This window comes from Sturnus vulgaris, chromosome 4, assembly GCF_052056855.1.
Source record: "Sturnus vulgaris isolate bStuVul1 chromosome 4, bStuVul1.hap1, whole genome shotgun sequence".
Taxonomy (NCBI): Eukaryota; Metazoa; Chordata; class Aves; order Passeriformes; family Sturnidae; genus Sturnus; species Sturnus vulgaris.
In genome coordinates, this window is record NC_142246.1 from 63,480,263 (window position 1) to 63,495,125 (window position 14,863).

At 40.1% G+C, this 14,863-nt stretch overlaps 1 protein-coding gene across 2 annotated transcripts; it reads left to right on the forward strand.

The window, feature by feature from the left end:
- Positions 1–413: 413 nt before the first annotated feature.
- Positions 414–13,363, forward strand: SPARCL1 (SPARC like 1). Of its 2 annotated transcripts, XM_088164117.1 has the most exons (11): positions 415–929; positions 3,949–4,066; positions 4,194–4,247; positions 6,564–7,724; positions 8,400–8,469; positions 9,100–9,227; positions 9,756–9,876; positions 10,639–10,775; positions 11,224–11,372; positions 12,267–12,415; positions 12,935–13,363. In XM_088164117.1, the coding sequence occupies exons 2-11, from the start codon at positions 4,013–4,015 to the stop codon at positions 12,961–12,963; spliced, it is 2,052 nt and encodes a 683-aa protein (XP_088020243.1). In that variant the 5' UTR covers positions 415–929; positions 3,949–4,012; the 3' UTR covers positions 12,964–13,363. The 2 variants fall into 2 exon arrangements, with proteins under 2 accessions (XP_088020242.1, XP_088020243.1); XM_088164116.1 differs by lacking the exon at positions 12,935–13,363 and having other exon boundaries at positions 414–929; positions 12,267–12,504.
- The last annotated feature ends 1,500 nt before the right edge of the window (positions 13,364–14,863 follow it).

Here is a 14,863-nt window from a genome sequence, read left to right on the forward strand (position 1 = left end):
TGCTTCAGCCTCTCTTCCAGTCAGATCTACACAATATACAAAGTGTCCTCCTTAGGAAGAGAGGATTTTGGCAGAATGGGGAATTTGAGGCTGGATCTGCTGCCTTTATCACTGGAAGTGCCTCTGCCCTTACACTGGTGCATCCCCTCCACTATTTCTGGACAACCTCCCAGAAAGTATTCCAGGGCAGGTGGAGCATTTGAGATGAGAAAAAAACAATAAAGAATAAACTCATTGATGCTTGCAGAACCAGGAGCCACAAAGGCTCTGCTGCAGAGGCTCGTGGAGATTTCCATACTCCTCATCAGGCAGCACAGCCATGGCAACAGCTTCCAAACAGCAAACTCCTCAGAGTTATGCCAGAGCATCCAACCAACACTGGGTTTGATCATCTAATTTAGAGTTTCTACCTTTTTGCAGGCTCACACACACCATGTGCAGCACTCAGAAACAGTACTGGGCAGTTCAGCAGGGACTGGCATATCCAGTTTTCTGCTTGCCCCGGGCTCACAGCGTGGCTGCCCCAGCAGATCCCTTAGTTCAGCTCTTCTGGGAGCAGCTGATGCAGCAGAAACTCCTGCACCCTCTCCCTTTGGCTCCCCTCCCTGCAAAACACAAAATATGTCCTTCCCACACAGCCACTGAGCTCCACTGGCCCGGAGCCCGACAGCACTAAATTGTCTTTCTGATTCAATTAATCCACCAGAATTCCACCAGCCCACTGCCCCCACCTCATCCCATGGAAGCTGAGGATTCCACCAGGAGCCAAAGAATCCCATCTTCCTTCACTGAAGCACAAGGCACCTGCTGAGAGGGTCTGTTTCAGACACCAAAACACACCTCAGGAAAAGCAGCAGCATCTTGCAAGGCTCGAGGATTTCCAGCACACCAGTGGCAGGCCAAGAAGGAGCACCTCCTCTACTGCTATGGTACTGTTTCTTCTTTATTCTTTATTAGAATGCTTTATATCTAACCCTCTGCAATTCCTTTCCACTTACTGCAGAAGCTTTCACACGGTGTCATCTGTTTTAAGGATAACACATTTCAGATGTTTATGCCCAGAACAGGAAGAAATGTTCTTTGTAAGAGAAAACAATGTGTAGTTACTGTGTTGAGGAAGACAACCCTTGTCTTACCACTGGAATATTTATTTTTCCAGCGATCCTGAAAAATAATAAAGCATTATGGCTAACAAGAACCAGGAAAAGTACACACCTCCTTTGGAACCATACAGTGGTCCAGCTGAATGCCACAATTTCCCAACACTTCAACAGTCTCTTGAAATATCAGTTTAGGAAACTTAATCCAATAGACAAAGACAAAAAATCAGATTCACCTTCTTTATTCTTACTGGAGAAGAAAGAGAGAGAAACTCTGGCTGGTCTTGGAGGAAACTTTCAAAAATATGTTGGTAGACCTAATGCAAACATGTACCAAACAGGGAGCCCATGGAAGAAATATAGGATCTGGGAGAGGACAAAACCCACCAACTAATATAAAAATAATTCTGCTAATAAGTAAGCCTCATTTTGATCCTCCTCAAATTAAATCAAAGCAGCAAATTTTGACTTAATCTGGTCTAAAGTTACAGAGAGTTCTAGTCAAAAAAAACCCTCAAACCTCTAAAAACTCAGATCTAAACAATTAAAAAAAAAAACAAATTGCAAAAAGGAAACATAAGAGATTAAACAATTACATTAAGTTAACGTGAATGGTTTGTTAAAAATTGTTTTGACTTGTCCTGAAATACTTTTGGTTTGGTTTTGATCTTTTTGCACTCAGCCATCAAGGACTTATGCCCGATGGTTTTTACAGCTGTAAAACTGGGACCAATTCTCTTTAGCAGCTGTTTACTGGTACAGAATGAGTGAAATCGTTTTAGTATTTTAATATTTTTTTTCTTATTATGATCTTTTACTCAGATCAGAAATCTATCTCAAAATCTACCTTTTAATTTTATACTTGTGCACACATGAACCAGGTTCTATGTGCATAATGTACTCCTGCTCTCACAAGGGCTTTTCAAACAGACCTGGAAACAGGAATGTGCTACACCAGTTGTAATTTTAAAGTATCACACTTATGTTTTTATTAAAAATTCATGTCATTGATGAGTATTTCAAGTGATTGCTGACACTGTTAGAAAGGCAGCCCTGTAGCCTCCTTGTAATGCAAACCCAGCACCCCTAGTTAGCCCTGCTTGCTCAATAACCCAAGGTGAAGTATTGTTAAATTACTCATTTCTTGGCCAAAAACACATCAAGAAATTTTCCTATTCACTTTTGGCTAAGTTTTTCTACAGATTCTCCTGCAGAGTATAATGATTTCATTTTTCCAGGGAGATGTCTCCCTGTTAATATTTTTAAAAATAGTTTCTTGTATAATCGTTCCTTTCTGACAGCCCTATTAGACTTATGTGTCAAAAAAGCTTGCTTTTAAAAATTCTCTTCTGTAGACATATTTGGAAATTAAAGCAAGAATGAAGTGCTTTCTCTCTTAGTGTAAAAAACCTCACAATCCATCATAGAATACTCCAATCAGTGTGGTCAGGCTTCTCTAATAATTCAGTACTTATTCAAGACCAAATACTTAATTCAAGACTTATGATTCCTATGGGCTGCTGTGGGCTTGCTGTTAATAAGAAAAGAAAATACAAAAGCCCTGTCCTGACACCCTAACTCAGATTTATTCCAACTACTTTTTCATTATTTGAGCAAAGGCAGTAGAGGCAACTTCTACAGACAGAGACAAGCCAAATTAGAAACCTGCAATTATAAATAAAATACAACAAGCAGAACTTTTCATTTATAACTCTCAAACTAGTTTACTGAAACAAATATGACAAATGAGAGATGAAAAAAAAAGAAACTCAGTTAAGTGACATGCCCAGATTTGTGCTGCTCACCAGCAATAGAAAAAAAGAGAAATCAAGCCTACCTGATATTCACATCCTTCTTTCCTCAGTCACTTGCCAGGCCTTCAAAAAGCACAGTATGCAGTTTTTTAGGGCTTTACATGAAATTGGATTATTGCCCTGCATTTCTGACAAGTTGCCTGCATAACCCTCAGTCTAACAACACTTGCCTTGATGTGAAGAGCCTGCCCATATCCAGCCCAGCGAGGCATTTTGCATATGCTCGTTAATGGTTTCTGCTGTATTCTGCCTTTCCCTCTGAAAACATCTTGGACAGTAAACTAACTGTAAACTAACTGTGAATGCCAGAGAGATAATAGATAATTAGTCAAGAGGTAATTTGGATACCAACTGTGAGAAAAAATGGATTGCATACTAGATATGCCCCACTAATGAGTATTTTGATCTTCATTGACAGAAAGATAATGACATTAAACAATGTTTAACAGAGGAATTTTCCAAAAGCATACACTTGGAGTGACTATTTCTGAGAAAACACAGAAGCAGGACTGCATCCAAAGCAGGACTGCACCCATTCTTCAAGCAGCCTGGGCAGCACTTCTGGGCTTGGAGACCTGCTGAGCAGAATTTCACCACTTAATTCTTCCTGCCAGCCTCAGAGGGGAGCAGCCAGGAGACACCTCAGCTGTAAAGACGCCACAAGCAGGCACTACCTCAGAGTTCAACAAAAAAGGGGCATTTTTCACAAAGTGATATCTCAGAGGGGTGGATAAATACTTACAAGTATTTGTAAGTATTTAAATGCTCAACTTATGTCCATTCACAGCTCTGCCTCTCAGTAGGACCCACTGGAGTTTGTGAACACAGCCCACAGTTTAATCACTGTCAAAGACCTGAGACTAGAGTCTCCTCTAGTTAAGCTGGTCTCACATCTGAGTTTAAAAGACATTGCATAGCAATTTTGTGGATCTCCAGACTTAACAAGTTACAGCAGCCACTACATTGCTTCCATCAGTCATTTCTAGGTCATTATACCCAAATCCTAACTTGTTTTGTTTTCATGTTTCTTGCAGAAAGGAAATCTCTAAACCCTACCCCTGAACCATTAACTATTGTCCTCTACAAGATCTGGAAAACATGAAGGCTGTAGCTCTCTTCATTTGTCTTGTAGGACCAGTTTTTGCTATTCCAGTAAGTCCTCATCATGCTATTATTACCAGGCACTTAATTTCCCACACTGAGATTATTCTATGTTATCCCATTGATCTATACAAGATTTTTATGGAAGGGCAGATAATAATATATTTGTCTTTTTTAGACCCATGCTGTAAACCACAAGGTCAGAACTCACAGACAGAAAACTCCAGAAAAGGTACTCTTCTTGTTCTTTAAACTATAGGAAGTAACTTACATTATTCATCTTGAATATAAAAACACATTAGCACATACATACTGGTTGGCAAATTGATTTATGTTAAAAAACTTTAGGTCCTCTCACCCCAAGAATTAGTGCCAAGTATCTTATGCCTTGCATATTAAACAATTGCAAACAGGACAAAATCTAAAGCTCAAAATGTAAGTTTCGCTTATTGACAAAATTACCTTAAATGAATCCCCACATATCACCATTACCCATATTTGTACAAGCAATAAACTCCAGTGACAGTCAAAATTGTTATCACAGCTCCGGTACAGGAGGGGGATGAAATCTTCAATTTATTACACCAGGGGATCATATGCAGTCTCAAACATACTGTAAGAATTTTAGCCACCATATGTTTTATTATTCATGGTGCAGAGCATTAGACACAGGGCCAGATGCCCTAATGGCAAAGGGACAGAGGATTTCACCAGCCCTCCCTATGCCACATATGTGTGCTAATGCCAGAGCCCACAGTTTTCATTCATGGCTGACCCAAATGAAAATTCCTTTTTATTGCACTGTGGCTCAGACACAATGGATCTTGGCTCCAAGCCACTGGGTGTTTCAGAACTGTTAAATTCAGATCATGCTCTGTAGGATGAGATTCAAAATCCCAAATCTTATGCTAACCATTTTTATATTTTTAATTAAAACTGTATCCCATTCTGCACAGCTTTCCAGATACATCTCATATCAATCTGGATGGTGCTGTACACTATGAAAACCAAAAAATTAACTTTCCCTAATGAAGTATCCAGCAGAGGAAATGGTAGAAAGATTAGTTTGTAGCTACAGCTGTCTACCAGAAATAACACACAGAAGTCATCAAAGCAAAACCTTGCAGTAGCCAATGAATCATCAGTTCCAAGTGTGTGCATCATCCATCAAAGGCCAGCTCTCCCCACAGTATCTACTCACAGATAGTGACAGAAATTTGCCCAATTTCCTTCATGAGCACTGCCAAGACACGAGCCAAATCTTTCTCAAACACATGCACCCACAATAGAAAGCCTTAAAGACTGTTTGGCCTTGTGTTTTCTAAATCTGTAGAATTTTGGAAAAGCTCCACAGTGAATTTCTGTTAGATTGGAGCAAACATACAATCTTCCCCTGAAAAAAGTTAAGGATTGGAATTTTTAACAGTGAATATTGTGCCCAGTACTATTCCCACATCAGCAAGGACACCAGGCAAAAGACAAAATTAAAAAACATTAAGATACCACTTTGACATTAGGAAATAGGATATAGCTGATCTACAAGAACCAAATTAATATTTCCAAACCTACCTTTAATATAAATATATATAAGCATTTGTGAGTAGAGTGCTTGTTTCCAAGCAGTCATGAGACTACCCAAACTAAAGGAAAAAGCTTTTCCAGTAACTTGGATACTGAGAAGGACCATTCTTCCCAAATTAAATCTCCCAAAAGCTTTAAGAGCGATCAGTATCAGGTGCTATATTGCTGTAAGCAATAATAACTCAATAATAACACTGAACAATAATAACACAGAACATCCACAGGTGGTGTTCAGAAATACACACAGCAGCAGAAAGGTATTTGTTTCAGCAAGACCTGACAGTCTTTTTTTGTACCTGTTTTTTCAAGCATTTGAACCATTTCCACTGAAGGTACCACTTTTGCTATTGGCTTGACAGATTAAGAAAAAAAAAGGCACTCAAACATCTATTGTTGATCTTATAATTGTCACCACACACAATAGCTCCTGGTGGCTTCAGCCAGGAAGCAATGATGTATCAGACTCAAAGCAGATGAATATATGGATTATAAAATCAATGCAGGGCACTCCTCAGGAATTACTATCACCTTGTGAAAGGTGCCTTCTCTTCACCTGCTCCTTTTTTCCCAGGTTCCTTATTTTTCCCTTATGTGTGTAGGAAGTTATGTTTCACATCCCCCTTTTCTGAGGTAAATGATAATTACTGCAGCCTACAAGTGCCTGTAGTTATGACTAAAATACTAACTAGGCATTTTGAGATTTCACAAGACACCCATGTGCATCTGTGTCTGAAACAGAATTGCATAGACCTCTCCAGAAACTCCAGCAATAAAAGAAGGGACAGATAAACAGATTTTCTGAGAAAGGGACATCAGCTATGTATTTCATGCTCTGGGCTAGTTTAAAACAAAGAAAACAAATAAAGCCACTGCCATGCTTTTCAATACAAGGCAAAAATAACACTGCATCAATTTCAATTAAATTCTATGATTTAATAATCTGTTATTTTTAAATATTTTTTTTAAGAGTGAATATATTCATCCTGAAGCCTCAAAGGAAGAGAACACAGGGTATGTAGACAAGGGTGATTTGCTGCCCACTCACAGAAACTTCAAAGCAGAGCTATCAGTACCAGGCACTGATGATGAGCCCTGGACCATTAGGAAACAGGGAAGAACTGGGAGCGAGCATCAGGTGCAAACCAGCCTGAAGAGCATCGATTTCCTTGCACTGCACAATAAACTAGGGTTGGCTTCTGATAACCAGGACAGTGACTCTGGGAGCAGTGGCAGAGAACAGACCAGCCCTGAGCTGGAGCAGCTCAGGAATTATGAGAAACACGGGAACACAGCAAACCAACACCTCCCTGGACATGCAGAACACCCGGGGGGTGCTTTCAGCCTTCAGCAGGAGCATAACATGTGGAAATATAACAAAAATGCTGTTGGCCTGGATGAAAAAAACAGTGAAAGCGAGGAAGAGGAAAGCATGGAAGAAGAGGATGAGGAATGGGGTGAAGAAACTGATTACAGAGACACAAAGCACAAAGGCCATCAGACACGTCAAGGTGACCAATACAAAAGACAGCAGCATGAGAACAGCATGCAGTCAGATGAACTCCTGAGAGATTCCAGCCAAACAACCTGGAAAACCAAGAGACACAGTGAGAAATTTGACCTAGAGGAAGAAGAGAGGGAGAACAGGAAGAAGTCCTATAAAGAAGGAGTCCCCCTCTCTCAAAAAACCCATAATGAGTATCAGGATGGCAAACAGCAAAGTCAAGAGAGAAAAGACAATATTCAAATGAACTATCAGAATGATCATGATCATGTGAAAATACAAGATAGGGAAGACAGTAATGATGATGGTGATGGACATGACAGTGGTGACACTGATGGTGAGGAATTGCTCAGCAATACCTGGAAAGAAGCAGCCTATGAGGAAGAGGAGAGAATCCAGAGTAATGACCAGGAGAGCACCAGTACTGAGCCTGGAGGGGAAGGAACCACTGACGATGATACTGCAGTTCATAGAGAGACTGAGGATTACCAAATTGTCAAGATTAAAGACCTTGCTCACTCTGAACAAGATATTTCTCATCATGAGCCACCTGATTCTGACAACAAGCAACAACTCAAACTGAGTAGCTCTGTTCAGAATGTGAATTCAATGGACAGTGAAGATCAGGTAAATTATCTTTAAAATAAACTTGACTACTACAAAAAGGGGGAGAGGGACCAGTTCCAAATTTAAATTCCTGATGATTGAAATGACCTGTTGGAGAAAAACAGGTGACTTCTTAATATGCAGAAGTGTCCTCTCCCCTTCTATTCCTCTGGTTCATGTTGTGTCACTGCACCCAGAGCATTTAGATGAATTGGACCAGAAAGGAAATGAACACCATTCACATAAGAGCTCCAGCCCCAATGGGATGTATAATGAAACACACAGATAAATACAGATACAAATCCTGAAACGGTCTCCAGCTTATCGGGCCAGCCTGTTTACTCCTCTCTCACAAAGACTTAAAACACTATTACACAAAAGTGAACAGCTTGGAAAGGCAGGACTAAAGAGTCCACAGAATAATTATAAGAAACCCAGGCCTTACTGAGCTCCCACTTCTCTCTCTCTCTCCACCTCCTACTCTATTTCTTTCCCCAAATAACAAGAGAATGGTAATACTACCAGAGGCTTTATGCTCTTCTCACACATTTTTCATAGCAACCTCTCTGCTGAAAGCAGAGCAAACTGTGCCTCAGTCAGCTCTATATTTGGACCAAAAAAACCCATCTGTCCAAGTATTTATTTTCTTCCCAAGATTTACCAAAACTCTCTGCTTATGCCTCTGTGACTGTGCAGGTTAAGACTACAGGCAATTCCCATGGTGAGATGGAAAGTGTCAGCAACAGGAATGAGGAGGCTCTCCTTGGTAAGCACCAGGCAAAGCTGGAATGTAACTCCCAACTGGGGAATCTGTTGGTCTGCATTTCTTTTCTGCCTTTTGCAGCACAGGATTTCACGTGACTGAACTGTTTGTGCCTAATCCTGTGTTCCCAGAAAATCCCTTCCATACTCCCTTGGATTTAGTAACTTGTTTGTGCAAAACATTTGTAGGCAGTGCACAAATGTTTGTGTCAGTTATACAGAAATGGGGATTACCTTGCACTGAGAGCTCTCAGTTTCAGAACAGTAGCTTGAATTCAAGTAGGAGTGGGACAAAGGCCAGTGCTTGATTCAGCAAAGACCAATGGGATATGTTCCACCAAAGGAAGCTGGAAGTGAATGTCAGTCCTTACAGAAAAACAGCTTTTTCTAAAAAAAAAATAAAAAAATTATTTCCCCATCCAATTCAAACCTGGGACTGCTAGAAGCCTCACAAAATTCCTCATGTAAAGTTTGGCTTGTTTTATTCAATATAAGACCCAGCTTCATAACAAAATCAAAAACGCATTTGAACTTCTTGATGACTATTGGGTTGTATTTTGCTTTGGCTGTCAGTAGTATCTGACAAACACTTGGCTTTATCCCAACACCTCTAACAGTTCCCCTTTCCTGCTAGGATTGCCAGACACATGTCGGAATTTCCACTGCAAAAGAGGCAAAGTCTGCCATGCAGATCAACAAGGGAAACCTCACTGCATTTGCCAAGATCCTGCTGCTTGCCCTCCCACCAAAGACTATGAGCATGTGAGTATTTCGCCCAGTGCACAGGACTGGGAAAAGCCACCTCAAGTGTTCACAAGACAACATATTCCCCTGATATTATTTAAAATTATTCTACCCTTAAATGCATGCAAGTGAGTTTGAGTGATTCCAGTAACTGCAAAATTAATATGAAGCGCCCAAACTCACTGAGTGTGGCTTGAGAGAAGTAGGAACCCATGGAGCTACACAGTGACTGGCTTGTTTCACTCAGACTCTCAGGGATTGTAGCTTTTCCCTGTCACTAAAATTTCTATGTATCCATACATGCCGAGTACATATTGAGTGAAATAATCCCATAGCATCTCAGAGGCTTCATTACAACCACAAAATTCAACTCAAGTGTTGCAAAAAGTACAGACAACTCATGCAGGCATAAAACAATTAATAATTCTGATAGTTCTGATCATGTGTACTCCCTCTGGGTAGCCATTACTTTTATTGCTATTATGCCTCTGAGTGACATGGATTTTTCTCAACACAGTGGTGGGGTGGTGGTTTTGCTTCTTCTAGGTTTGTGGTACGGATAACAAGACTTATGATGGCACGTGTCAACTCTTTGGCACCAAATGTCAACTGGAAGGGACAAAAATGGGACGCCAGCTGCACCTAGACTATATGGGCTCCTGCAAATGTAAGCCTGCTTTTCTTTGAAGAATTCACCTAGGTATAAAAAAACAGTAGCCTTAACCCATCTGCCAGCCCTAAATTACCCTTCTTCCTGCAATCTGCCACTTGTGCATCAACTATCTGATAATTAAGACCTTCAAAACTCTAAACATGTTTTTAAAGTATCTGAAAGGTAGACTCTCCTGTGTTTACACCAATTTGTTGTTGACCTTATCTTCTCACTGCACTGTCCTACATGTTCTTATTACTGTACTGTAGCCTCTGAAGATTTTTGTAAATCCTGGACCAGAAAAACAGTGTTTGCAGAGTTAATAAATGAAAATGTTCTTCTCAAACCCCCATGGAAAACAAAAAACCAAAAAACATCAACCAAACTTAGACGCCAAATGCAGACTCAGGATCTAAAAGCCAGAACTGATTTCCAACCTCTTTGACCACTGTATATGGTAGGAAGAAAGTGCATTCCCAGCCAGAATACTCATTTGCTGTCAAAAACTCTGCTTTCATACAACTGATTAGAGCTTCACTGCACAGCTATGCTCAAAAGCTGCACAGATGTATAAAAGTTGTGGCTTCACAACTGATTAAGCACATACACCAAAAAACTGTAGATTTATAATTGAACACATTAGGTGCATTCACAATTTAATGCATTAACAGCTCCACCAATTTTAATTTTAACTGGAAGTAGATCTCAAATCTCAGAAATGCTCAAACAGGGACTTAACAGATGACTTGTCAACAAAAGCTTTTCTCTTTGGCACAGACATCCCCCCCTGTACTGATTATGAAGTGGCTCAGTTTCCCCTCCGGATGCGAGACTGGCTTAAGAACATCCTTATTCAGTATTATGAACGTGACCTGAACACTTCTGGGATTCTAACTGAAAAGCAAAGGAATAAGGTCAGCAATCCTTTCCAAATAATACCATGAAGTTACATGGACCAGCCCAGAACATTTCATGCTAAATGGCATGAATTAGATGACTTCTGGTTTATTTCACACCAAAACATGAGGTGCTTGCCTCAGGACAGAAAATGGGATAAAACTGGTTCAATCTCCTAACAGCTGAGGCTACTGCCCCCCTTAGCTGAGTCTGACAATCAAGCCAGAAGAATTTCACTTCCTTTCTAGTTACTGCTAAAGGTGATATGAACAGCAGCAAAAATGTCCTGGACTATCTGAGGCAAGCTTTTCATGCTGCATATGGTCACCAACAATAAAACACAGTTCCCTAGTAGTATTTTATTATCAAGTTTCATTTCTCCAAAACACCTTCTTGCCAGATAGTTTTCTTCAGGACAGATCTTCACCCTGAAACAAAAAATAACAATTTCTGTGTTGAGCTCAGGTCAAAAAGATCTACCAGAACGACAAGCGCCTTGTGGCTGGTGACCACCCAGTTGAGCTGCTCCTGCATGACTTTGAGAAAAATTACCACATGTATGTGTATCCTGTGCACTGGCAGTTTCACCAGCTTGATCAGCACCCTGTTGACAGGTAAAAAAAAAATAAAAATCTGCAGTTCAGTTCTGATTTGCTGATTAAACTCAGTCTATTTTACTTTTCTAAACACCTCAAGAGATTCTCTACATACAGAACCAACCCCTTAGCTGTTAGAAGCCAGTTTCAACCCCTCTCTAATACAGAACTTTTTCCCTCATTGTTTTCCTGATCGTGTCCTAGGTCAGAATCTGCTATCCTCTTGCCTTGCATAATCATGTATTACGCTGGAAGCTCTACATTGTCTTAATACCTATTAATGCTCTCAGCCAGGAAGAAGTCCTGTTATCACTGAAGCTAAGAGTAACAGGCTGAGTACAAAGGACAGAGCCCTGGCAGCAAAAATCCACTAGTGAGGAATCCATAGTTTTCAACTAACTCCACAGAGGTCTCTCAGTGTAAGAAGCAGATATAGTCACAGTTCAGAGGAAGCCTCCAGCTTCTGAGAACATGACTCAGATTTCAAGCTTTAGGTCGTATCACCCAGTGATGGGATCCATATTTCCAATATCTTAGGACAATCACACCTACTGTTCTAGAACATAATTAAGCACTTTTGCAAGCTTGATGTCCTGAGGATTAACAGCAAAACTTCACAAGTGATGAGTTATGAGCAAGTTGCTCCATACAATACTTGTAAATACTACACAATACTTGTTCTAGGAAAAAGATGTTAGCAAACAAACATGCAGCAAAAGCATTTTAGTTCATCAGGTATTAAACATCTTTATAATGACCTGGGACAGATTCATTACAGAAGCACTGTAACAAAACCAACTGGGGCATCTCTGATAAAGCTATCATACTGTTGTCTTCTAGCACCTTAGATCAGCTTGGAAAATGCTGATTTATTGAGGAAATGCAGCTCTCCATTCCTACTCTTTCTTTCAGATTATTAACACACTCGGAGCTCGCATCCCTGAGAGCCTCCCTTGTTCCCATGGAACACTGCATAAGCCGTTTCTTCCAAGAGTGTGATGGAGACCGGGACAAACTCATCGATTTGAAGGAATGGTGCCACTGCTTTGGGATTAAGGAAGGTAAACCTAAAAGAATAGGCAGATGTACCTGGCAGAATGTTCCCACCAAGAACATTACTCAGACTTCAACGTAAGGCAAAGAAATTGTAAGCAGAAACCCATGGCTACTGTGCTGAGAGGAAAACAGAACACTAATAATAAGGCTGCAAAAGGTCAGTGGGGTTAAACAACATAGCACAGGTTAATCCCAGAAGAGTTATGGGACAGAAGGCATTTGCCAAACAAGCAGACTGAAGAAATGTATTCAAAATCCAACCAGCAAGTCCCTAATTTTAAGTGGAGGCTGATTTTGGTCAGAGGTCAAACATACGAAGCCTTCTCTCTTCCCAGAATCTTCTCAGCTCTTCTGATGGCAATTTACCAATCATGAAGGAAGAAAGCTTCAAGGAGTTATTTTAATACACATATACTTCTGCCAGTGATTGCTCATTCATAGCATCAGTCACTTCATTGATAGTGGTACAGCATAAAAATGTTTGGCATAAAAAGTTAATAATGTTTTCTTCTTCTTTGTTGCAGAGGACATAAATGAAAATCTCCTTTTCTGAGCCCAGTTGAACAGACCCCCAGTACGGCACTAAAGTTGGTGAATCCTGCTTACTTCTGTAATTAACAGCTTTCAAGAAAAAGGTGGAATAAGGTTCACTAAATTCTTATCAAACAAGCCAAGTGCAGAAAATTTCTACATTCACTAACAGCAGAAAAATTTAACTACTTCAGATGGTTCATAGCTAAACAATCAGTGTTTCCTCCTCACATGTATCCATGATCTTTGTGAACCAATAAATATTACTAACCTAATGACTAAGCTGTTCACAAAACTCTTCAGTAGAATTATAGAATGTAGATTTTACCACCCACTGAAATGGGATTTGTTTACTTTATTTACTGTATTGTCAGTTTAACACTCTGCATAGAAGTCACAAATAAAATAGAAGTCTACTTGGATATATGGGTTTTATCACAACTTTGTTAAAGAAAATTCTGTTTCTTTCACCTTTGCCCATCTTTTATTCTCCTCAAGAGAGGCACAATTTAAGCATAAAAAACCCCAGGATAGGATGAGATTATTCCTGAATCCCCATAAATTTATGATTTTTAGATAAGCACTTCACTGAAAACACTCTAGGCATGTTCTGCTCTAAGAAAAAAAGCCCCAAATTCTATTCCTACAAAGGATGATCAGCAAAAACCTTTCACCTGAACCATGTCACCTTTCCAAAGGAAAGAAGATGGGAGTCAGAAATGCCATTTTGGTAGCTTTAATAGTGGAAGTCCCATCACCCTGTGCTAATTTGCTGTTGAACCAGCAAAGGCTGATAATCGTAGTCCAATGCCAGCCTGATGCCCTGGGATACAATGAATTAAGCTGTGATTATTTTCAACACAAGAACTTCTTACACAAACCAGAGATTCCTTCCCAGCAACCAGTGAAAACAGTTTCACTGCCAGTTTTTTTTTTCCATAATCCTGACTTGTTGCTCACTTCACATTCTGCAACATCACACAGCAGTGTGTAAATAACTCAGCTTGGATGGCAAGTACAAAAGCATTCTCTATGCTAGTTCCATTTGGAAAAGATCCTTTCTCTGGGACTTCAAATGTCTTGGGGGAGAAAGTAATTTTGACAGCACTTTTCCAGCCTGGCTGCAGCCTATTGCTTATGTGCTCTTTCTGCTTTTTGTTTAACCCACATAGAGCTGGGTGGCAGAAAGCACAGCTCTCAAACTGCAAGTACACTGCCAGTACACAGCTGGCCTCAAAAGGTAAGGACTTTAGTCCACGAGTTCCCATTTCTTCAGGAAAAAGAATTTATGCTGCCTCTCAGTTTGCAGCTTCAGTACTCTCAGTATTATCATCCCAGTACTCCTCCAATTGCTACAGTCAGAATATCTACAGTGAAAAAATAAACAACAAATATTCCTTTCATAAACATTTCCACTGCCAAGCCTGTCAACCCTCCAAGGATTAGTGGGGGTTGTTACAAAAAAAAAAACCCTGTTGTTTTTATCAGCTGAGAAGTAAATTAATAATCCAAAACATATGAAGAAGGCATGATTCATGACATTTTGTGGTTTTCTGATGCAAGCCAGAGTATTAAAAACTGTATATAGAGACTGCAGATCCACATCCCTGGACTCCATAAGAAGGGTCTGCTCTTGTGGGTCATGCTTTCAAAACCCAACTACACTGCTGGGAGTCTGCTCTGCATAATGTATCACATCACAGAAGAAATCAGATGGGCAGGAAGAGGTGAGCAAGGACTGAAAGAAAAAAATAATACCTCTTGGCATTACCTTTTCATTTGAAAGGAATATACTAATAACTCAGCAAGATTCCCAGGGCTTCTTGCATAAACACCACTGGCTCCTCCAGGTTTCACTAGCTAATTGGGAGGCAGGGGTAGGGTTGAAAAGGAGAAAGCCCTAAACCCATTCATCAGTTAAG